The 25,384-nt window shown below is 42.4% G+C and overlaps 1 protein-coding gene across 2 annotated transcripts in view; it reads right to left on the bottom strand.

The window, feature by feature from the left end:
- TRIM33 (tripartite motif containing 33) overlaps positions 1–25,384 on the bottom strand; it is a 76,804-nt gene that overhangs the window by 14,193 nt on the left and 37,227 nt on the right. For both annotated transcript variants that reach the window (XM_084611277.1, XM_084611278.1), the window contains exons 5-10: positions 18,001–18,117; positions 17,138–17,252; positions 12,459–12,605; positions 6,150–6,267; positions 1,366–1,610; positions 917–1,081 (exon numbers count right to left, since the gene is read on the bottom strand). In XM_084611277.1, coding sequence (XP_084467403.1) covers positions 917–1,081; positions 1,366–1,610; positions 6,150–6,267; positions 12,459–12,605; positions 17,138–17,252; positions 18,001–18,117 — 907 coding nt within the window. The remainder of the gene's footprint in view (positions 1–916; positions 1,082–1,365; positions 1,611–6,149; positions 6,268–12,458; positions 12,606–17,137; positions 17,253–18,000; positions 18,118–25,384) is intronic.

Genomic DNA, 25,384 nt, shown 5'->3' with positions numbered 1-25,384 from the left:
AACCAGCTAGTCTCAATCTAGTTTAGCAATGTTTGCAGGAAATATGCAGTCCCTTTTCTGTATGAAAATTACAATCTAACGCAATGTAAACAACCAACCAGCACTGAACATTAGAATGGAACGGGGAAAAAAAGAAACAACAACTCTGAATCGCTAGAGATACTGGTGTACAGTGTGGATTTCCCATGGCCTCCTGTCTAGATCCTTACTGTTGCACATGGGGGGGGGGGAGGAGAATGGGGGAGAGAGGGGGGGAAGAGGTATTTTCTTAGAAATGCAGCATTTTAATCTAGGGATGACTTTAGCAGAAACTGCATTTGCACAATATTCATAGTTGTGCTGTTTTAAAAGCATTAATAAACAGGTTATGTTTTTGAAAAATTCTTCCCTTCTGCTTTTCTAATTGAGCAAACTCCCATTATTACAGATATTTTTATTCTGAATGTTTATCAAAGGTCTGCACCACTTTTTTGCAGATATATAGTGTCACAGCCATTGTAGCTCAGGACCAACATTTAGTTTAGAAAATGTTTTACAAAAATCATGAACATTTTTATTCATGCAATAATTTGAAAAAGAAACTCAGCAGCTGCCCAGCCACCACAAAGTGCAATGAGTCATTCGTGGTTCAGCTTCTTAGCTGACGAAAATGCAGAATGAAAACAATGGAAATTATTAGATTTTTCACACTTATGTAACTTTGAAATATCAGCCAGCACGTGACATGAAAAAGGTTAGCCACTCACAAGTGTAGTTCACATACAGCGGAAATATATACATTCATGTATTTTCACACACACACTTTCCTATCTATATGAGAACTGACAAATCTGCAGATAGTGATCAGTGAATTAAGTAAGTTTTTAAATGAAAGGTTAGTATGCTGGGGCACAAAAAAGGTATGCATAGTACATACTTGTCTCTGAAGGTGCGGCTGCATCATGGAGTACTGTGGTCCATTATGGCGTGGTATTCCTGGAATACGAGCAGCATTCTGAGCCATTCTCATCTGGTGTGCTTGGAAAGCCCCACAGTTCAAGTTACCCCTCTGCATGGTCTGCATGCTGATCAACCTAGGAGGCTACAAGAGTTTGTTTTTTTAAAAAATTCCTGCTGTTAACAAGAAAACGAGAAGCAAATCTTTTTCCATAGAAGTAGATGCAATTACTGATTTCCATAATCTCTAGAAAAAGCCAGTCATTGCCCTATTTAAATAAAGCATGTCAAATTTCATAAGACTAGACTGCTCATACATTTTAATTTAATTCTGTACAATATAAGTAGGTATCTGCTCATGTCAGAGAGGAGCAGAGTTAAGTCTTAGCATTACACTGCAATGTAAGGTAAGGTATTCAGGAAACTTGCCTGTTGCTGTAACATCTGAGGGCCTGCTTGCCTAGGAAGAGGCCCAGCTGGTTGTCCCATCCTCATTTGTTGCAATTGCTGGTGTTTTTGTGCATACACCTGCTGTTGCATATGCTGGAGCCGCAGCTGTGCTAGATTAATCTGTCCAGGGGCTTTGTTGATGTGGTTTGTTCCTGGAGGAACTTGTCCAACTACTACATTAGGAGTGTAGCTAGGGGTTGGTTTATTTTCAATAACAAGGTTACCTAAGGAATAGAGAAAAAGCAAGCTGGTGAAGTACAAAATTTCCACTTTAACTCAATGGCTGATAAAGATTCGAAACAGAAATCTCTGAATTTTTTACTTCAGTTTTCTCAGTATTTTACGTTAAAGGAAGGAAGCAATTTAAGTCTAAATTAAAATGTAAATTCCTCGACAGCCATTTGCAAGTATCTCTGATCTAGTCTAGATGCAGGCTAGCCAGGGCTGAGCTTGTCTTGTTACTCAGCTGGCGTAGTTTTTACGCTAAAGCAGGATAAAGCAGCATCACTCCACAATAATTGCAGGTCAGATAAAGTTACCTACAAGTTTATACCACTAAACTTTTTCCCCCCAATTATATCCTCTATAACAGACTGGGGCTTGGTAAAAGACTTTCAGACTGAAGTCTTAACATTTATTTTGGGAAGAGGTACATTTTGGGCAGAATGGGCACTATCTGTTGTGCCTTAGGACTTGTCTACACTAGAAAGTTATACCAAACTATACCAGTACAATCCTGCTAGTGTGAGCACAATTATCTCAGCACAAAGGTGCTTTATACCAGAATAGCTATTCCTGTGCAGGAAGGGGAATAACTATATTGGTATAAGGCACCTCTTTTATACTGCTATAACTCCATCTACACTCAGACGCGTATCCATATAACTATATCTAAAAAACTGAAAACGCTGCATTGGTATAACTATCAAGTGTAGACCAAGCCTTGGCTCTGCTTTGGAGAGATTGCCTCTAAATACAAGAGTAGATTCTTGTGTCCATTCAAATCCTTGGCTGCTGCTGAGAACTAACAAATATGTGGGACCCTACCAATTTCACGGCAATGGAAAATGCATCACGATCTCCCCCGCGGCTACGAGTGCCCTGCACAGCCACTCTCGGGGGGAGCTCAGACCCACCTCCAGGTGCCTCCCCCAGTTGCAGGATGCTCTGCAACTGGACAGCAGCTCCAGCGGTTCCTGCAGCTGGAGGCAGCTTGGGGAAGTGGGTCTGATCTCCCCTTGCACTGAGGAGCACCCAAGCCCACTGAGGAGCGCCCTAGGGGGATCCTAGCTCTGGCTGGGATGGGGAGGGACAGGACTTGTCCATGCCGTGAGCGGGCTCAGACCCGCCTCCACGAACCTCCTGCGACTGCAAGAAGTGCCACAGTTGCTTCCTTCAGAATCCAGCTCTGAGGGCAGCACAGGAGTGAGGCTGGCAATCCCGTGACCCCCCTACAACAGCTCTGTGACACCCCCTCCCCCATCCCCTTTTGGGTTGGGACCCCCACAGTTACAACACTGTGAAATTTCAGATGTAAACATGTGAAGTGACATTTATCAGTTTTCAAATCCTATGGCTGTGAAATTGACCATAATGGACTTTGAATTTGGCAGGGCCTTACCAATATGATAGTGATTTTTACGTTGTGGAAATTTATGCACCATGAACTGTACTGAACTCCACCAACTCACTTCACACAGTCTAAAGAATATTATGGAGGCATCTTATGGTAACTCAATAGTTTGGGATCTGCTCTAAAGTGAGTTTAAAATGGGATATAAATTCCTGCTTTTTTATCAATGTGGAATTTCACACAGGATTCGTTTTTATGCTCTTTGAATTTTCTGTGCAGCTTTCTTTGGTTTCTCTTCATAAAGTGTTAATAGGAACCCTCTGAATTTGGGCTCTGGATGAAATTTTCTTTGATAGTCCTTTTAATTGATGACTAATCTTCACAAAACCTGGCTGAGAGGTAGCCCCTGAGGAGAACTGGTGTAAGGGGAAAAGTTTTTTTAAGGGTAACTTTTACCAATTTTTCACATTGTAACAGTGTATTCGTTGTGCACACAAACCTGATTGACTGAGGCTGGGCACATACAAACTTGGCTGGTTGATGTGGGGCTGGGGTTGTGGGTAGTGGGTGCACACAAAACCTTCGCCATGAAGAGCTACACCGTCTGGTCAGATTTTGTCCCACAACAGAGAACGATCAGCTGCTGCGCATGGACCTACAGATACGCTTGCTGAATTTCCATCCCTCAGGCCTGTGCCCACCTGCTCTAAAGCCAACCCCCAAAGCAGCATAAATTAGGAAATTAATCATAGAAAAACATTTGTAAGTAATTAGTGTTGCCTGACAACTCAGAAAGTTAAGCCACTTACCAGTACATGAGCCCGTGCTCTGACCCACAAGCAGATACCTTACCACCACCTCTAATGGACCCCATAGGCCATGCACTGTAACATTAACTCTAGCCCCTCAAGGGTGCCAACCTTTCTTAAACCCTTTTACACATAACGCCTTTACCAAACTACTCTCTCTCACCGCAACCATCACATCAAACATCCACAACTAATAGTGCTGGGGAAAAAAATCTAGCAACTGGGTGCAGTTAGAAGAATGACTGAAAATGGGGCAAAGTTACAGTTGCAGTGCATGGTCTGCGGTGTAGTCGTAAGGTGTCAACCCTGTAGTCCTTTACCCACAAGCTATATGTTATCAGGAAGCTTAACTTTCCATTTCTTTGCCTTTGTGGTTTTGTATGGGTAGCGACCAAAATTACTTTACAAAGTTTTGTGTATTAATTAATGGGCTAGCTTGGAACCAGTCAACTAGGTTATCTGGGTCATCCAGTCCTCTTAAGAGTTACACTGGCTCAAGCCATATTAAACACAGTAAAACATCTAGTGATTGGATAAAACTAAATCTAATATTATTCCTGATACAGAACTAATTAAGAAGGTCAAAGAGTTCATCCTTATAAGGCCCCTTTGGTAGGTAAATATGCAAATAAATAGACCAGAAATGTAGAGAACCCACTTAGTAGAAATGTATTTAGGCTTCACTGTTTTGACCAAAAAAAAGAGTACTTGTGGCACTTTAGAGACTAACCAATTTATTTGAGCATAAGCTTTCGTGAGCTACAGCTCACTTCATCGGATGCATCCTGTGGAAAATACAGAAGATGCATCCGATGAAGTGAGCTGTAGCTCACGAAAGCTTATGCTCAGATAAATTGGTTAGTCTCTAAGGTGCCACAAGTACTCCTGTTCTTTTTGCGAATACAGACTAACACGGCTGTTACTCTGAAACCTATTTTGACCAAGTTTACCCTAATCAAAACTAGGTAATCCTGCCAAAAGAAAAGGTTTTCAGAACAAGTCTATTAAAAATTACAAACTAAAGGTCTGGGTTCAGCAATTAGAAGAGGTTCTCCATCAGCTGGTGAAAGGAAAACAGAGTGAAGCCAGCAGGCACCATCAGACAGTATGTCACATCACAAATGTTTTGCGCATTTCAATCTCCAAATGGCAGGCAAATCTTGATGGAAGGGATAATCATACCAAAACTGGACAGACTCTTACTCTTGCATGGAAAAGAGGGATCCTGTATCAATGGACAGGCAAGCAAGGTCAGCCCAAGAAGAGAAGACACCAGGCATCAGTGTGACCAGCTACAGTGACCATATACTTAAAATGGAATACAAAGTGACTGAAGGGCCAAAATCCCAATAATATGTATGTAAGATCTTGACCACAGTCTTTGTTAAGAACTTTCACATAGGCCCAAATTCCACGGCTTGGTCTGAGGCATGAGGCTTAGTTAACAATGGACAATACATGGCTAAGAAAGCTGGGATAGACAGGAGACAACTTTGTTTGTTTCTACTATACATAAAATAAGATGAGACAGCATAACTCCAGGTGAAGAGCAGTAATTGGGAGGCTTATCAGGAGTTACAGGCACACAACTCGCTGAAAGGAGCCTTAAAGTCTGCTTCCTGGTGCAGGAAGAAGATAATGGTACATACTCCCCAAATGCCAACCAGAGTTCAGGGAGAGGCCTAACATGATAGCATGAATTATGGCATCCTCCCTTGCACAGATGCATCCTCCCTCACAGATGCCAACCCCAGCTCGCAGAAACGGAGGGGTAACCATAAACAGTCATTGCTGTGTACTGTTTACTGTTCTTTTTGCTTTAAACCCTCCAGGAATGTACCTGTGGGCCAAACCTGTCTGGAAAAAGCCACAGTCATTTCTATGGACCTGAAATCAGGATTTAATTTACACACTGCAAGAGGAGAATTTTCAGGGATAATACCTGTGCATTAGCAAACATGTTAACTTGAGCTATGAGCGGAGCCATTGTATAATCTTTTAGACTACTGGTTTATTGTGCTAATTTCATCTTGCTGCTAGAACCTATCCAGCGGCTCAGAAACTCCCACCCCATCGCTTCTCTCCACCCCTGACACCACATATAATCTATTGTAATCAACTGTTTAGCAGTGTCTCACTGAGCCTAATAAGCGAAGTGACACTCCACCAGTGCTGTGCGTAATAAATCCTCATGCTTGACTCTACTCAGTGTCCACTTGTGTTCCTTCAGTGACCAAAGCTCTTTCCATCATGACTGCCTTTAGGGTCTAACTACAGAAAAGATAAAATATTTAATTCTGTTTCATACCCGCTGGTAATACATTGAAAACTCCCCATACAATCCAGTCTCCCCAGAAACACTTTATACGTTTTTTTCTCACCTAAATTGACTACATTCTTTGCCCAGAATGTGGGGTCACAATGGAAGCGTATTGCTCCGTTAGCAGCTGGGACGGGATCACATCGTGCCTTTAAAATATGTCGCAACTGGAACGTAATCTGATGGGACACAAAACAAATTAAGATTGATTATGACATTGAATGTATGAGCAAAGAGTGAACATGTTAAGGAGAAGCATACAGTTAGTTCAGCAAAGAGCTGCCAGTTACCACATAAAATTATGACTTTCAACAGCCACTTAGGTCACTGCCAAAGAAAACTATTGCTGGATAGTGTTCCTTCTTAATCATCCACGTAGAGTCTTATTCGTGAAAAGTTAGTGCATCCACCATACAACTCACTTCATACAGTTTCGTAGCACATATCAGCAATGCTAAACACATGAAGGAGAACAATAGTAATCAGAATGATGTGATTTCAGATGTCTCACGGCCTGCCTCACTAAGATTCCCAGCTTTCCAGCAGACTACACTGTCTGTTTAGTGCTGACTGAATGCAAGATTGATAGTATGCAACATATTCTGGTCCCTTGGTTTTGCATTAATCCAGGATTTAATTAGTAATGATTAACCAAAAAAAGCCAACTAACATTACGAAGTACTGTCCAATTTCTAACCTTTAAGTTTGCTCACCTGCTTTCAGGAAATGTTCTCAACTAGTTGTTTCTACCCAGTTATATAATAAAGGTGTAATCCAACTACTGTTTTAGAAATTCTTATGTTTGTAAGGGAAAAAGCTTGTCTAAAAACAGTTACTCCTTTTATCATAATGTAGGAAACCTTAAATACAACTCACAAGGATTGAGGGTTTATTTCGTTAGTGGGCATAGCTACTATACAGTGGAGTCGCATCTTACGCGGGGGTCAGGTGCTAAAGTCAGTGCGTAAGGCTAAAATCGCAGAGTCAAAATTACCACTGAAAATCCCTTGAATCGCCCATAAAGTACAGTATACTGTACATAGTTTTGTGTATACAACCCTATACAGTAATATGTATAAATGTATAATGTATACAGTAACGTACAGTATATAATAAAGAGTACATATGCAAAATATAATTTTACAGTACTGTATTTTTAATTACGGGGGTCATCAGGGCTTGATGTCGATCCAGGAGACGGAGGTGACGGAGAGCGAGTCGTAGACGAAGTGGTTGGCTCTGGTTCAGCTCGACAAGTTGATTGCGCAGGCTCATCTGCTGCTGGTTGTTTTTCCTTGAAAAACATGATCAGCAACTGTCGCTGTTGTCTCTTGAGCTGCTCAAACATTTCTTGATACGGTCTCAAATAGTCCATAATACGACGTGTGATTTTGAGGCTTCGTTCCATAAAGGGATTGTATTCAGAAATTAAATCATTCTTCATTGGCACATGCAGCTTCACCAGTAGTCTGCACGTTTTTGAGGTTGAAGCAGTTCCTAAAACTATTAAGCCAACCTTGGCTGGCTTTGAATTCCTTCTCATCAGAAGGCTCATCATCCAGCGTTTCTTCGCTGTTTCTTCGGTTGAGCACCAGATGAAGTAGTTGGCTTGCATTTAGGGGCCATGTTGTACGAAAAATACATATTTTTAAACACTAGAATCATACTCAGCGCGGCAAGATGCTCACACTACGAGGGGCACACGGGAACTGAGACCGCCTGAGGGAACAGCAGATTCATGTCTTCCACCTCATGCTCACTCCGGGGCATACACTCATTGAGTGGAATGGTGGGCAGAAGCGCTCACACTATTTACAGGTATCTTGTTATTTTTCTTTTTTTTTGCCGAGCACATATAGTTGAATTCGCATAAGTTAAATGTGAATATGATGAGACTCACTTGTATTCTGCTCTTAGAAAATATTGCGTACATTTTACTTACAAATGTGAGTATCTCTTTGCTTTAGAAATAAATTATGCTAAATTATAAATCCAGATGATTCAGCTTGATGATCTGTAACAATTACTTAGAATACTGCCAGTTAGTCTGAACTTTTTCTAAACTCAACACGTTCTAACTATCTTCAGTTGAATCATTTAAAGAACTTTAACCCTTTGATAGCATCAGAAAATACAACTTTTAACATTACACAGAAGTAGTTCTGGGAATTCATATAAATGAGTTCACCTTGAAATTCCTACTCCAGTGCTAATGGACTAAAAAGGTGTGTGCTCCACAGCATCTCCCCCTCTTCAAGTCAATACAACAGCAGATATGCTTTCTGCCGTTAGGTTAGAAATCTAAATAAGAAGATTGGTGAACTTAAGTGTCTGATATTAAATGAGGATATTTATAGAATAGGCATTACAAAAACTTGGTGGAGCAATGATAAATCAATGGGACACAGTAATTCCAGGATACAAAATATACAGGAATGACAGAGTAGGTCATGCTGGTGGGGGAGTTGCACTATATATGAAAGAAAGCATAGAGTCAAATATAGTAAAAATCATAAATACATCAAACTGTTCCACAGAATCTCTATGGATAGAAATTCCAAGCTTGAATAACAATATAGCAGTAGGAATATACTCCTGAACACCTAACTGAGATGACAACAGTGATTGTGAAATGCTCCAGGAGATTAGAGAGGCTATAAAAATAGAAAACTCAATAATAATGGGGGATTTCAACTATCCCCATATACAGATCACCTCAGGACAGAATGCACAGATAAAATGTCTAGACACCATTAATGACTACTTCTTGGAGCACCTAGTCCTGGAACCCGTAAGAGGACAGGCAATTCTTGATTTAGCTCTAAGTGGAGCATAGGATCTGGTTCAAAAGGTGAATGTAGCTGAACCACTCGGTAATTGCTACCAAAATATAAATTAAATTTAACATCCTTGTGGGTTGGAAATACCAAAGAAGCCGACCACAGTAGCATTTAACTTAAAGAAGGGGAATGACACAAAAACAACGAAGCTAAACAGAAATTAAAAGGAACAGTCACAAGACTGAAATGCCTGCAACCTGTAGACACTTTATATAAACCACCACACTAAAGACTCAAATTAAATTTATACCCCAAATTAAAGAAAAAAATAGTAAGAGGACCAAAAAAATGCCACCCTGACTAAACAGAGTAGAAGAAGCGGTTAGAGCCAAAAAAGCGCCCTTTAAAAATTGGAAGCCAAATTGTACGGAGGAAAATAGAAAGGAGCATAAACTCTGGCAAGTCAAGTGTAAAAGTATAATTAGGCAGGTGAAAAAAGAATTTTGAAGAGTATCTAGCAAAAGACATGCTCTCTGAACCATCTGGCATTGGCCATTGTCAGAAGACAGGGTACTTGGCTAGATGGACCATTGATCTAACACAGTGTGGCCGTTCTCATGTTATTTAGCCATCTGATCTTTCAAAAGCAAGAATAATTTAGCACCAAGTACAAAGCACAACATAATTTTAGTCAAATTTAGGAAATGAATTCCCAGCAGAACCAGACTTTCTTCATTCATAAAGACAACTTTAAACACAATACTGCCCCATAATTCCCAAAGCCAACATTTTATAACTTGTTTTCCAGTCAGAAAGTAGGCATTTCCCACTGAAGAAAATGTAGATCCATGATTCTTGTGGAAAACTGGGAAATATTTATATTAGTTTTTATAAACATATATGCCTCTGTGTATGTGTGATATTACCCTGTTTGAATGCATAGAGTTAGATCAAAAGGGGTTGTTAAAGAAACCAAACAGGAAATATAAAAAAAGTGTCCTAGTAAACACCTGAGTATACAACAGTCAAGTTTTTAGCTATGATCACACCTGAGATACAATCCTGGTGACAGAGCTGTTTTGCCACAGTTGAGAATCTGGAGATCAAAAGACCATATTCTGTTAAAAGAGTGACAGACCTAGGGGTATGAATCATAGAATATCAGGGTTGGAAGGGACCTCAGGAGACCACCTACTCCATCCCCCTGCTCAAAGCAGGACCAATCCCCAACTAAATCATCCCAACCAGGGCTTTGTCAAGCCTGACCTTAAAAATGTCTAAGGAAGGAGATTCCACCACCTCCCTTCGTAAAGCACTCCAGTGCTTCACCACCCTCCTAGTGAAAAAGGTTTTCCTAATATACAACCTAAACCTCCCCCACTGCAACTTGAGACCATTACTCCTCGTTCTGTCATCTGCTACCACTGAGAACAGTCTAGATCCATCCTCTTTGGAAACCCCTTTCAGGTAGTTGAAAGCAGCTATCAAATCCCTCCTCATTCTTCTCTTCTGCAGACTAAACAATCCCAGTTCCCTCAGCCTCTCCTCATAACTCATGTGTTCCAGTCCCCTAATCATATTTGTTGCCCTCCGCTGGACACTTATTAACTTTTTCACATCCTTCTTGTAGTGTGGGGCCCCAAACTGGACACAGTACTCCAGATGAGGCCTCACCAATGTCAAATAGAGGGGAACGATCACGTCCCTCGATCTGCTGGCAATGCCCCTATTTATACATCCCAAAATGCCATTGGCCTTCTTGGTAACAAGGGCACACTGTTGACTCATATCCAGCGTCTCATCCACTGTAACCCCTAGGTCCTTTTCTGTAGGACTGCTGCCGAGCCATTTGGTCCCTAGTTTGTAGTAGTGCATGGGATTCTTCCATCCTAAGTGCAGGACTGTGCACTTGTCCTTGTTGAACCTCATCAGATTTCTTTTGGCCCAATCCTCCAATTTGTCTAGGTCCCTCTGTATCCTATCCCTACCCTCCAGCGTATCTACCTCTCCTCCCAGTTTCGTGTCATCTGAAAACTTGCTGGGGGTGCAATCCACGCCATCCTCCAGATCATTAATGAAGATATTGAACAAAACCAGCCCCAAGACTGACCCTTGGGGCACTCCGCTTGATACCGGCTGCCAACTAGACATGGAGTCATTGATCACTACCCGTTGAGTCCGACAATCTAGCCAACTTTCTATCCACCTTATAGTCCATTCATCCAGCGCATACTTCTTTAACTTGCTGGCAAGAATACTGTGGGAGACCGTGTCAAAAGCTTTGCTAAAGTCAAGGAATAACACGTCCACTGCTTTCCCCTCATCCACAGAGCCAGTTATCTCGTCGTAGAAGGCAATTAGATGATGCCCTTGGTGAATCCATGCTGACTGTTCCTGATCACTTTCCGCTCCTCTAAGTGCTTCAGAATTGATTCCTTGAGGACATGCTCCATGATTTTTCCAGGGACTGAGGTAAGGCTGACTGGCCTGTAGTTCCCCAAATCCTCCTCCTTCCCTTTTTTAAAGATGGGCACTACATTAGCCCTTTTTCAGCCGTCCGGGACCTCCCCCGATCGCCATGAGTTTTCAAAGATAATGGCCAATGGCTCTGCAATCACATCTGCTAACTCCTTTAGCACTCTTGGATGCAGTGCATCCAGCCCCATGGACTTGTGCTCGTCCAGCTTTTCTAAATAGTCCCAAACCACTTCTTTCTCCACAGAGGGCTGGTCACCTCCTCCCCATGCTGTGCTGCCCAGTGCAGTAGTCTGGGAGCCAACCTTGTTTGTGAAGAGGGACAAAAAAGCATTGAGTACATTAGCTTTTTCCACATCATGCATGCAGTAAACAGGCTGTAACTTGGTGCCCAAGAGAAGGCAGGAGGACCCGTGGCAGAAAGACTAAATTATGTCTTCCTAGGTGCTTGAGGGGAATGCCAAGTTAAGGTAAGAGTATGTTTATACATATCTTATTTTAAATTAGTTTCTCTACTGCTGTGTATCTTTTGGCAAACTTCATCCTTTGTTTTGAAGAAACCATTTCTGTGTCACTGAACATCATCATCTATAGGCTCCTGAAGGAAAACTCTCACACGTATCAAGACCATTGGGCCTCCTAAGTATCACAGCTGGCAACCACTCGGTGTTAGTTGATACGCTTTGTTCACAGGATCCCACTCTAAAAACTAGAACCATGGACCTGCCACTTCAAAAGGTGTACTCGGGCCTGGAAAAGGGTCTCAAGAAGGGGCAGTTTACCCAGGGACTGTGACAACACTGATGGCACAGAATTCTACAAAAGAAACAACCACACAACTATCCACCCCAAACTCTTTCAGCAAGGAGAGAGGTGTCACTGCGCTGGCAAACCCTTTTTCATTACTATTAAATCATGAAGCCAACAGTTTTAGATGGAGTGTGATTAACTGGCTCTCCTTTCCTTGTAAGTGATCTGGAGAAAATAAACCATGTCTTGAAAATTCTTTTGACCATAAAGTTCTCTTCTGTCAAGGTTGGAGGCGCAAACATACTAAGATCCCAAAATTTTTGCTATACTCGATTCTAAATTCTGGAAGAGGCAGGTTTCCTTACCAGCCGCTTGCTGTACAGCAATGCAGTGCTGCTGCCGCTTGCAATGGCCCAGTTGGTAAAGTTCATCACATGCTTCACCTGCCGCGAAAGCCCTGTGATGTCATTCTGCTGTTGTATTAGCTTCATCTGTCTTTCCTTTGTCACATTCTACAAAGAAACAGAAGCTCAGATTATTAGATTTAAAAATCATCTATACTGATATCAGACAATTAAATGCACACAATTAAAACAATATACATTATACATATATACATTATAGGAGGACCTGGCAGTGACATTGTTAAGTTACTTAACACTCTCCTTTATGAAAGACACGAAGTACTAACACTGCCAATTCTTTGCAGCAGGTGTTCAAAATTCAGGAGAGAAAAAACCCTGAGGTTGGAAGAACCACCTTTTAGGTCCCACAAAATTCCATTCGGGTTTAGCAGAGTCATGAACCACTGCAAATTGTCATTTCCTCTTCGTTCCCTGACTTGTCAGTAACATTTTGATAGCATGCTGCCACCAAAGCACTTGTTATACTGGGAACCCAGAGAGCAGCCAGCCAAGCTACAGCCAGAGCAGCTGTACAGTAGTGATTGGGGGAGGAGAGGGAGAGAGAACAAGGCTGGACTCCCCCCAGTTCCAACAACCCACACCCCCAAATGCAACAAATGGTCCCAGGGGCTTATTTCAGCACCACATGGGGCAGAGGATCCCCCATAACTACAGCACACAGTCCCAGCATCAGGTCACTAATAATATTAACAAAGGAAAAGGAATACAAGCCGGAACAGAGAAAACAGGTGAAAGAATATTTAGATAAGTTAGATGTATTCATGTGAGCAGGGCCTGATTAAATTCATCACAGGGTACCGTTGTGATAACTGGGCCTAAAAATTTACCCTAATTGTGAGCTCAACTGTAAAAACTAGGATGATGTTTATAAAATGTCACAACCTATAATAAACATTGATGGGAAAATGTGCAAAAGACTAAATTAGTTCAAACAAAAAGGCCTACTGATCTAATTCAAGGTCTGTGTTAAGATCATGCCTGGTAAACAACAGAAGCGTGGGACAGGAAATTAATGGACCAAAATTGGTGTGTCGGAAATTAGGCCTAACTGGTGAACAAAATAATGAGGGGATGGGCTATTCCACCCATCACTCCCTTCTGGGGTTCTTTAAAAAAGCAAGACTTTGGGGGATAATGCAGATGGACACAGGCTACTGCAACACTGGCTGACTGAAAGGGGAAGGAGTGAGCTTCACCATCATGGCTGCCACCCCTGCTGTCTTTTGGGACCCCGGAATCCAGTGCACCATCGTTCTACCTGCATCATTCTGATCGGAGAGGGCCAGCGAGTGGGAGCCAGATGACATCGTCACCTCCACTGGCTCTGGTTAAATCCCAACCACTACCTCATATGTGAGACTGCCTCCCGCTCACCTCCAGTGTGTCCTTTTCCTTCCTTACCTTATTTCTTCTCTCTCTTATCTCTCCTTTTTCCTTCTATCTATTAGGAGTCTGGCTCAGCCAGCCAAGGCTGTACATTTTGCAACACTGCTGTCAAGCCTGTGACCAGAAAGGGGCAGCTAAAAACAATGCCGTAAACAGCCTAATACTGGTACAAGTTTGCCAGGTCTCAGAGTGGCTGATAAGACAGCATGTTCAGCCTGTGTTTCTCCAGCAGTGAGGATGCAAGTGAATCAACACCAGAGACAGAAGCTGCATTTTCTATCTTTGCTGTTTTTATTTCCCCCTTTCTCCTTCCAAAAGGGCTAAAGGGAAAGGGAACAAGGGATGTTGTTAAAATGAAAGCCTTATTTGAGATTTTACATTTCAAATGCTATCACTGTTTTTCTTTCCTTTCTGTATCTTCAATAAAAGGTTAAAAAGGATTTTAATGGTGTTTGCCATGGTGCTAAGCAGGCTGAGATCTCTATATATCAAATCCAAAACTTTGTTTAAAAAACTGTTTTATGCTGGACCGTTTCAGGGGTCATGTTAACATCTTTGAGTCTTTGGGCCTATCTATTCCATTTAAATTAATACAAGACACTGTTTAAGGAGCTATTTGAAGCAGTCTCACAACCATTAGGTAAGGTTCTAGAGAACTGGAGAAGGGAATTATAGGGAACAAGAGGACCCAGGGAATTGCAGACCAGTCAAGCCTAATACCTGGAAAGATACTGGGACAAATTGTTGAACAATCAATTTTAAGGACCTAGAGAACAACAAGTTGATAAATAGCCAGCATGGATTTTGTCAAGAACAAATCATGCCAAACCAACCTAATTTCCTTCTTTGACAGGTTTACTGGCCTAGTGGATGGGAAGAAGCAGTTGATGTTATATATCTTGACTTTAATTAGGCTTTTGACACAGTCCAAAGTGACATTTTCATAAGCAAATTAAAGTAATTTCATTCAGACCACATTTCCCTAAGGGTGGGGGTGAAAAACACATTGAAAAACTGTACTCAAAGAGTAATCATCAGTGGTTTGCTGTCAAACTGGGAGGACTATCTAGTAGGTCTTCTTTGGGTCTGGTACTATTCAGTGTCGTCATTAATGACTTGGATAATGGGGTGGAGAACATGCTTCTAAAGTTTGCAGATGACACCAAGCTACAGGAGGTTGTTAACACTTTGGAGGACAGAATTAGAATTCAAAATTACCTTGATGAACTGGAGAATTGGTCAGAAATCAACTAGGTGAAATTCAATTGACAAGTGCTAAGTACTTCAATAGGAAGGAAAAATCAAATACACAAATACAAAATGGGGAATAACTAATAGGCAAAAGTACTGCTAAAGAGGACAGAGAGGCTATAGTGGATCATAAAAATTGAATGAGTCAATGTGATGCAGTTGCAAAAAAGGCTAATATTTTGGGGTTTATTAGCAGGACTGTCATATGTAAGACATGGGAGGCAACTGTCCCACTCTGCTCAGTACTGCTGAGGCCTCGGCTGGAGTAGTGTGTCCATTTTGGGCACTGCACCTTAAGAAAGATGTGGACAAATATGAGAGAGTCCAGAGAAGAGAAACAAAAATGATAAAATGTTTAGATGCATGTGTTTAGTCTTGAGAAGAAAAAAAAATAGGGAGGGGGATACAGGAGCACCGGATAACAGGGTGGGTTATTACAAAGGACTGTGATCAACTGTCTTCCATGTCTACTGTGAGTAGGACAAGAAGCAATTGGCTTAATTTGCAGCAAAGGAGATTTGGATTGGGGGGAAAACTTGAGGTCCCTTCCACTTCTATATTTTTATGATTCTATAAATGCAACACATGCTTTAAAAGTTTAATTAAACTACGTAATTTAAGATTTGTGCTTTACATGTTTATGTAAAAATATGCAATACCTATCCTACCAGATTTCTGAAGCCATTATTTGGAATGTCTCAGCTCTTTTAGTTATTAGGAATTACAGTGTCAATTCTGAAGAATGACTTTCACAACTCCAAGGGTACATAATCTGATATTAAGACCTCTACTGCAGTACAAAGTAGCAGTAAGCACTCCTTACACAATGTAGCCTTGCAGAATCCTACTTTTAGTCTGTCTCCCTTCCCTGTGCATCCCTCTGCCCCCAAAACAGTTCCCTGACTGAAAATATTAATTTGCCATCAGAGTTGTAAGAGTAGACAAGTAGGTCCTGCTTGGGCTGGTAAATTTTCATTACAATTTATTGAGATATTTATTGGTGTCTTTCAAACAGCCTTTTGTCAGCGCACACACACAATTTAAAAGTATGTAACAAGCCACAACTATGAGATAGCTTAACAGGGAGCAGTGCATTCTGTCATATATAGGAGTTCTGAAGCTGAAGTGACAAGCTTTCTTGATGGAGACAAGGAGATTTATGAACACGGAGGAATCACATTTCAGCCACATTCAACTACTTCCTTATGGAGTGAGAATAATTTGAGACCCAGCCACAGACTATCCACTCAGAGGTATATTGACAAGCTCAAGTTAGGTTAAGTAGGGAAGGACAGCCTCAAGCAAGGACGACGACTTTAGAAGTCTTCTGAGCTACCTCCCCTTTGCCACTACCATCTCACAAGAGCAGAAGGAGAGGGGAGAATCCGGTTCTGACTGCATTAAGTCACACAAAATGCAGAGCAAATACACAATTAGCAAATATTTGCCATTTATACAGTACCAATTATTTTTTTTGTCTGAAAAACTTAAGGCAGATCCCTGCCTCTAAGAGCTGACATTCTAAAGAGAAGGACTCCTAGACAAGTCATTGGGAGAGGAAGTGAAAAAAGCAAGCAAATGAGCAGTGATATTATGAGTCATGTTAATTCCACAGTCTGTACACATTAGCCTCTTAAAAAAGGACAAGAGTTTACAGACTTCAGGAGTAGTATGTTTTAGGGTAGGAACATGGCATTTTGAGTCAGAAAGGGCTTTTTCCAGACATTTATCTATGATAAAGAGCAAGTTTAAAATGGGGCTATACGACACAGATGTACAAGTTAAGAAAGTCATAGCATTTTAGATCAATGAAAAGATCACAGGAGATTTAACTCCAACCATATCATACTTGAGTGGCATACCACTGAAACACCTGTGCCTGCACAGAATAAACTCCTCACTCAAGTATGGAATGCAAGTTCTCAATAGGTGTTCGAAAGAGCGAGTTTGTGAACTGATTTTTTGTTTGTTCTTAACTGTACCTCAAGCTGCTGTAAGAGAGATTTTCCCTTTTTATTGATTTCATTGATGAGGGTGAAAATAGCCACTTTGATTTCCTGTTCTACTCGTTTGTTAGTTTCATTTACTTCTTTTATCCTAAAAAAGAGAAATGTATGATCAGGCAATTACTTTATACTATGCCTTCAAATACTACACAGTCATTTTTCTTCCATAAAAAGTAAAGAAGCAACTTTCTTTAAAGTTATTTAATAAACGCAGAATTGTATGGCTTATTTACTTTCTGCCTAACAGATAAAAAGTTGCTAACCCACTGCTACAGATCTAGAACCATCTAGAATTTAAGTCTTGGCAAATAAAGGAGAAAGTTTACACAAAGTCTGACCCTGATTTGATGACTTAATTGTCTGACTTTTCTGTCCACCTTTTTATGTTTAACTGCTCTTTCATGTTTTGCTTGAATTAGTGTGAAGTATTAATCCTCTGCTTCTATTTTCTTATTTTAATATCTCCAGCTCTTGTCTTTTCTGATCTGAAAGATGTGTATATTAAACAGTATGGCCAGTATGTCTCTCACCCCCACAGAGTTCTCACTGACAAGACCAGAGCAGTAGAGGTTATTTTACTCTATAATAAATTATGCCACACCTTTGACAGTACCAGCAGTTCCATAAAGGGTCATCTACTTTGACATTTATATAGTTGCAACAGTGTGCCATGGACAAGCATAATAAAGTATAAAACATTCCAACTATAAATCCAGTATAATTGACACAAGGACCAACTAGAATTTAAACGAGTTACGAGCCTACAAAAGTATGAACAATAGGCTTTATTAAATGCACAATACAATATCAACACTTGAATATTATCTGTAGGTACTTACCTATTCTGCACTTGAGTAGCTGCAAAATTAACATAATTCTTCTTTTCAAGAAGTTTGGCCAACAGATTCTCAATTGCACCCTTCTGATTCTGAAAAGCTTCTTCCAAAAACTGATACCTTTTCAAGTCACAAAACAAGATACCAATTACTGTGGAGCAGTGCATGGAAACTAAAACTTCTCAGTATGGATTTAAACCTACATTTGCTAGTAAAAGCGTGACAAATTATGGAAGAATTAGTGGAAAGTAGTGATTTAAGTCAAAACCTGCTCAATTTACAATACTTCTGAGTGGTGATAATGGCACAATAAAGTTCCCAAGGAAAGAGAATCCTTAGAAGTCATTTGTGCGCCATTTTAAATTTTCTATACATTGGGAGAAGATGAGACGCATTACTGTTCACAAGATAAGAAGCTACAGGATATTACTGTAAAGGGGACACAGCAGAAAAACTCATAATAAACAATTTTATCGTTTGTCAATATTTGAAAAAGCTCCTTGAAAAGTCTATTCTGTGGGAAATAAATTTAAGTTATTTTCTTTTATTATTAAGAAAACATATGTTTGGACAAGATGCACAGTGCATAAAGAGCAGTCAAAAATTAAAGATATACTGACTGCTAGAACAGACTTCCACCTAAGACAGGTAATTTCACCTTTTACACTATGTCGTTCATATTCAGTAACAGTAATGTAAATTTAAAGCAGTTACATTCTAACAGCTTAATTGTTTGGTTCTTCTGGCTCTGTTTACTTCACAACTCCCCATACACCAAATCTCTGACTGAACAAACACCACTTCTAAAGCACCTCCACTTAGTATTACCTAAAAAGAATACAAGAAGTTGTAATATCAGACGGGATGAAACTAGGAATGCTTCACTTCTTAGTGCAGAGCACGGCAAAATAAGATAGACAACATAAAAAGCAGAACACTTAATATAAGGCTGGCAAGGAGAATTTAAGAAATACTTTCTAGATTTTGTGATCTTTTCCCATCAGGTGTCCAAGCTACTAAGGTATCTTCCTCCCCACCCTTCATGATTCTGTTTAATAAGTCCCATTACAAAGGCCATGTCTACACTACAAACATTGGTTGACGTAAGTTACATTAGCATACACCTGCCGAATTTGTATATCACTTGGGTGCGTACATACTTGCTGTTTGCATTGGTGCTGCATGTACTCTTCAGAAGTGCTTGGGGTTGATGTAAAATACAATACACCATGAGGTATCCCAGTGGGATACACACTGCCCTCCAATGCAATGCCTTGGGGGGACATTTTTCCCATGTTTTGTGGGACAGTAATAACTTGTGCCCAGGGATCTCCCAGAGCTAGGAGTCAAGTTCCCAGCATGTAACTTTCTCCACCCCATAAAGCCATCCATACAGCCCATAATTTTTGCACCTTTAAAAAAAAATCCTATGAACCCACATGGTCCTTTTCAGTGTCTGCAATCTCTGACAGAAGTACGGGAACCACAGAGCTAGCCTCATGAATGTTGCAAATACTGGATGCATGATTCTCCTGTCTTTCCAGACCTTAAGTGTTTTGTTTCAGGTGAGCCTGGCTGCTTAAAAAAGCCGGCGCTCCGCGAACCAGCTGAGTGGCGGGGAACCAGCTGAACAGCAAACAGCAAGAGTTTGCCTGGGAGTTCGCCTGAAGTGAGCCCACTGAGTCTTACAGCCTAACGACTTCTCTGAGTAATTACTGCATCTCCTGAGAAAGTTCATAGTAGGAAGGTAATATGGATGGGGAGTGTTCAACTGTTGTGACCTGCACTGGATGTGCCATGTTTGCCTTTCTTCCAGAGGACAGAAGCGACTTTGTGTGTACAAAGTGCAAGCTGGTCTCCATACTGGAAGAGAAGGTTCAAGGTCTGGAGCAACAGGTATCGACCCTGCGTTGTATAAGAGAAACTGAAGGTTTCCTGGACAGACGTCAGGATATACTTCTACAGGCACAAGGTTCTGAAGATTCAGAGCAGGCTGCGCAGTGCGGACAGGATGAAGAAATCTGGCAACATGTGACCTCCAGAAGAAGGGGGAACATCCATGTACCAGCAACGCGGATACAGGTAAGTAACCATTTTCATGTTCTCTCCACAGGTACCATTGCGGGGAGTGGCCCAGATGATACGTCTGGGGGAAGGGAGCAGAAGAAGACTCCACCAGTTGAAAGGCATGAGATGCACTGTCCTAAAGTTGGGGGTTCCACAACCACCACTCCCAAGAGGAGGTGGCGGTGGTCGGGGACTCTCTCCTCAGGGGGACTGAGTCATCTATCTCCCACCCTGACCGGAAAAACAGAGAAGTCTGCTGCTTGCCAGGGGCTAAGATTCGCAGTGTGACGGAGAGGCTGCTGAGACTCATCAAGCCCTCGGACCGCTAGCCCTTCCTGCTCTTCCATGTGGGCACCAATGATATTGCCAAGAATGACCTTGAGTGGATCACTACGGACTACGTGGCTCTAGGAAGGAGGATAAAGGAGTATGAGGTGCAAGTGGTGTTCTTGTCCATCCTCCCTGTGGAAGGAAAAGGCCGGGGTAGGGATTGTCGAATCGTGGAAGTCAATGAATGGCTATGCAGTTGGTGTCGGAGAGAAGGCTTTGGATTCTTCGACCATGGGACGGTGTTCCAAGAAGGCGGAGTGCTAAGCAGAGACGGGCTTCACTTAACGAAGAGAAGGAAGAGCATCTTCACGAGCAGGCTGGCTAACCTAGTGAGGAGGGCTTTAAACTAGGTTCACTGGGGGAAGGAGACCAAAGCCCTGAGGTAAGCAGGGAAGTGGGATACCGGGAGGAAGCACGAGCAGGAGTGTGTGAGAGGGGAGGGCTCCTGCCTCACACTGAGAACAAGGGGCGATCAGCTGGTTATCTCAAGTGCCTATATACAAATGCACAAAGCCTGGGAAACAAGCAGGGAGAACCGGAGGTCCTGGCAAAGTCAGGGAATTATGAATAACGGAGACTTGGTGGGATAACTCGCATGTCTGGAGTACTGTCATGGATGGGTATAAACTGTTCAGGAAGGACAGGGAGGCCAGAAAAGGTGGGGGAGTTGCACTGTATGTAAGGGAGCAGTATGACTGCTCAGAGCTCAAGTATGAAACTGCAGAAAAACCTGAGTCTCTCTGATTAAGTTTAGAAGTGTGAGCAACAAAGGTGATGTCGTGGTGGGAGTCTGCTTTAGACCACCGGACCAGGGGGATGAGGTGGACGAGGCTTTCTTCTGGCAAGTCGCAGAAGCTACTAGATTGCACACCCTGGTTCTCATGGGTGACTTCAATCATCCTGATATCTGCTGGGAGAGCAATACAGTGGTGCACAGACAATCCAGGAAGTTTTTGGAAAGGGTAGGGGACAATTTCCTGGTGCAAGTGCTGGAGGAACCAACTAGGGGCAGAGCTCTTCTTGACCTGCTGCTCACAAACCGGGAAGAATTAGTAGGGGAAGCAAAAGTGGATGGGAACCTGGGAGGCAGTGACCATGAGATGGTTGAGTTTAGGATCCTGACACAAGGAAGAAAGGAAAGCAGCAGAATACGGACCCTGGACTTCAGAAAAGCAGACTTTGACTCCCTCAGGGAACTGATGGGCAAGATCCCCTGGGAGAATAACATGAGGGGGAAAGGAGTCCAGGAGAGCTGGCTGTATTTTAAAGAATCCTTATTGAGGTTACAGGGACAAACCATCCCGATGTGTAGAAAGAATAGTAAATGGCAGGCAACCAACTTAGCTTAACAGTGAAATCCTTGCTGATCTTAAAACACAAAAAAGAGACTTACAAGAAGTGGAAGATTGGACAAATGACCTGGGATGAGTATATAAATATTGCTCGGGCATGGAGGAATGGAATCAGGAAGGCTAAATCACACCTGGGAGTTGCAGCTAGCGAGGGATGTTAAGAGGTAACAAGAAGGGTTTCTTCAGGTATGTTGGCAATAAGAAGAAAGCCAAGGAAAGTGTGGGCCCCTTACTAAATGAGGGAGGCAACCTAGTAACAGAGGATGTGGAAAAAGCTAAATGTACTCAATGCTTTTTTTGCCTCTGGCTTCATGAACAAGGTCAGCTCCCAGACTACTGCACTGGGCAGCACAGCATGGGGAGGAGGTGGCCAGCCCTCTGTGAAGGAAGAAGTGGTTCGGGACTATTTAGAAAAACTGGACGTACACAAGTTCATGGGGCCGGATGCGTTGCATCCGAGTGTGCTAAAGGAATTGGCGGATGTGATTGCAGAGCCATTGGCCATTATATTTGAAAACTCATGGCGACTGGGGGAAGTCCCAGAAGATTGGAAAAAGGCTAATGTAGTGCCCATCTTTAAAAAAGGGAAGAAGGAGGATCCTGGGAACTACAGGCCGGTCAGCCTCACCTCAGTCCCTGGAAAAATCATGGAGCAGGTCCTCAAGGAATCAATTCTGAAGTACTTAGATGAGAGGAAAGTGATCAGGAACAGTCAGCATGGATTCACCAAGGGAAAGTCATGCCTGACTAATTGCCTTCTATGATGAGATAACTGGTTCTGTGGATGAAGGAAAGCAGTGGACGTGTTATTCCTCGACTTCAGCAAAGCTTTTGACACGGTCTCCCACAGTATTCTTGTCAGCAAGTTAAAGAAGTATGAGCTGGATGGGTGCACTACAAGGTGGGCAGAAAATTGGCTAGATTATCGGGCTCAACGGGTAGTGATCAATGGCTCCATGTCTAGTTGGCAGCCGGTATCTAGCGGAGTGCCCCAAGGGTTGGTCCTGGGGCCGGTTTTGTTCAATATCTTCATTAATGATCTGGAGGGTGGTGTGGATTGCTCCCTCAGCAAGTTTGCGGATGACACTAAACTGGGAGGAGTGGTAGATACGCTGGAGGGTAGGGATAGGATACAGAGGGACCTAGACAAATTGGAGGATTGGGCCAAAAGAAACCTGATGAGGTTCAACAAGGACAAGTGCAGGGTCCTGCACTTAGGACGAAAGAATCCAATGCACCGCTACAGAATAGGGACCGAATGGCTAGGCAGCAGTTCTGCAGAGAAGGACCTATAGGTGACAGTGGACGAGAAGCTGGATATGAGTTGACAGTGTGCCCTTGTTGCCCAGAAAGCAAATGGCATTTTGGGGTGTATAAGTAGGGGCACTGCCAGCAGATCGAGGGATGTGATCGTTCCCCTCTATTCGACATTGGTGAGGCCATAAGGTCAGGCTTGACAAAGCCCTGGCTGGGATGATTTAATTGGGGATTGGTCCTGCTTTGAGCAGGGGGTTGGACTAGATGACCTCCTTAGGTCCCTTCCAACCCTGATATTCTAGGATTCATCTGGAGTACTGTGTCCAGTTTGGGGCCCCACACTACAAGAACGATGTGGAAAAATTGGAGAGTGTCCAGAGAAGGGCAACAAAAATGATTAGGGGACTGGAACACATGAGTTATGAGGAGCGGCTGAGGGAACTGGGATTGTTTAGTCTACGGAAGAGAAGAATGAGGGGGGATTTGATAGCTGCTTTTAACTACCTGAAAGGTGGATCCAAAGAGGATGGATCTAGATTATTCTCAGTGATAGCAGATGACAGGACAAGGAGTAATGGTCTCAAATTGCAGTGGGGGAGGTTTATGTTGGATATTAGGAAAAACTTTTTCACTAGGAGGGTGATGAAACACTGGAATGTGTTACCTAGGGAGGTGGTGGAATCTCCTTCCTTAGAAGTTTTTAAGGTCAGACTTGACAAAGCCCTGGCTGGGATGATTTAGTTGGGATTGGTCCTGCTCTGGGCAGGGGGTTGGACTAGACGGCCTCCAGAGGTCCCTTCCAACTCTGTTATTCTATGATTCTAAGTGCAGCAACATCTAGGACACAAGGATTTCTTCAAGGACAATTTGATGAGGGACACAGCGAGAAAACAATCCAAGGCTGTTGATGGCTTTCAGGGAGCAGCTGCAGATTATGGAAATATCTTGTCTGGGCCTGAGAAATGAGCCCAGACTGGTGGGACTGCAAAAGGTGACATTCCTGGATTTATGTGCCAGACTTGCCCCAGCCCTGGGACACCAGAATAACTGCATGTACAGTGGAGAAGTGGTAAATCGCATGTTGGAAACTTGCAGCGCTGGATTACTACTAGTCAGTGGGAAGTCATTCTGGAGTTGAAAACCCACAGTGAGGACATTTTCATACAACTGGGTAGGGACATTAACTGTCTCCTGTTATGTAGGACTAACTCTTGGCAATGTGCAAGACACAGTGGATGGATTTGCAGCAAGGAGGTTTCTGAACTGCACTGGGGTGACAGACAGCTGGAATATCCCAATTTTGGCACCAGCCCATCGGGCTACAGGGTACATCAACAGAAAGGGCTACTACTGTTCCATAGTCTGCAAGTGTTGTTGGATCATCATTGACGCTTCAATGATTTCAGCGTTGGCTGGTCAGGGAAAGTGCACGATGCTTGCATCCTATAGAACACAGGACTGTTCACAAAGCTTTAACCAGGGATGTTCTTTCCCAGCCAACAGACTACCATTGGCAATACTGAAATGGAACCCAGTCTACCCCTTGCTCCCTTAGCTTATGACGTTATACACCAGCCACGCAGACAGCACCAAGGAAAGATTAAACTACTGGCTCAGCAAGTGCAGAAGGGTAGACTGAAGGGACACTGGCTGATTTGCTCACTAGATTGGATCTTGGTGAGAAAAATATCCCAATGGCTATAGCTGCTTGTTGTGTCCTGCATAATAGCTGTGAGGCAAAGTGGTGAACATTTGGGGTGCTGCTAAGAACTGTGTAGTACTTACTATACATTGATAAATATGACTGCGTGTTTTCCTGAAGCTATGAATTATGTGATGCTTGGTGCATTTTGACAACTGTAATGCATTCTGCAATATTTGTTGGGAATAAAGATAATTTGATTCTCCAAAAATAGAACTTTTGAGTAGAAAAAGCAATGTAGAAAATCAATATGCAAAAAAAAAAACACCCGAACAAGAAGCAGCGTTATACAAGTTTTTAACATAACAGGTTGAAAATTTAAAATTATAAAAGTAAACATTTATGTCTATTTGAGTAAACACATGTAACCCATTGTGACTACACACACACACCAACTGGGGTCCTCACACACCAACTGGGGTCCTCACACACCAACTGGGGTCCTCACACACCAACTGGGGTCCTCACAGCATATGTGGAGCTGTGGTTTTCCTTGTTGTCCCCCAGCATGGAGTGATAAGGGTGATGATGATGGGCCCTGTGATGTCATGTGGTAGGGGAGGGGAGGGGAGCAGAATAGGAAGCAGTGACCATGGAGTTCTCCAATGACTGCAAAAGGTGGACAGTCTGGTATTTTTGGACATGTAGGTCAACCAGGATCTGCAGCATTTGGGTTTGC

Source organism: Lepidochelys olivacea (assembly GCF_965140295.1).
Source record: "Lepidochelys olivacea isolate rLepOli2 genome assembly, chromosome: 21".
In the NCBI taxonomy this organism is placed as follows: domain Eukaryota; kingdom Metazoa; phylum Chordata; order Testudines; family Cheloniidae; genus Lepidochelys; species Lepidochelys olivacea.
This window is presented reverse-complemented; position numbering and strand designations above follow the sequence as displayed.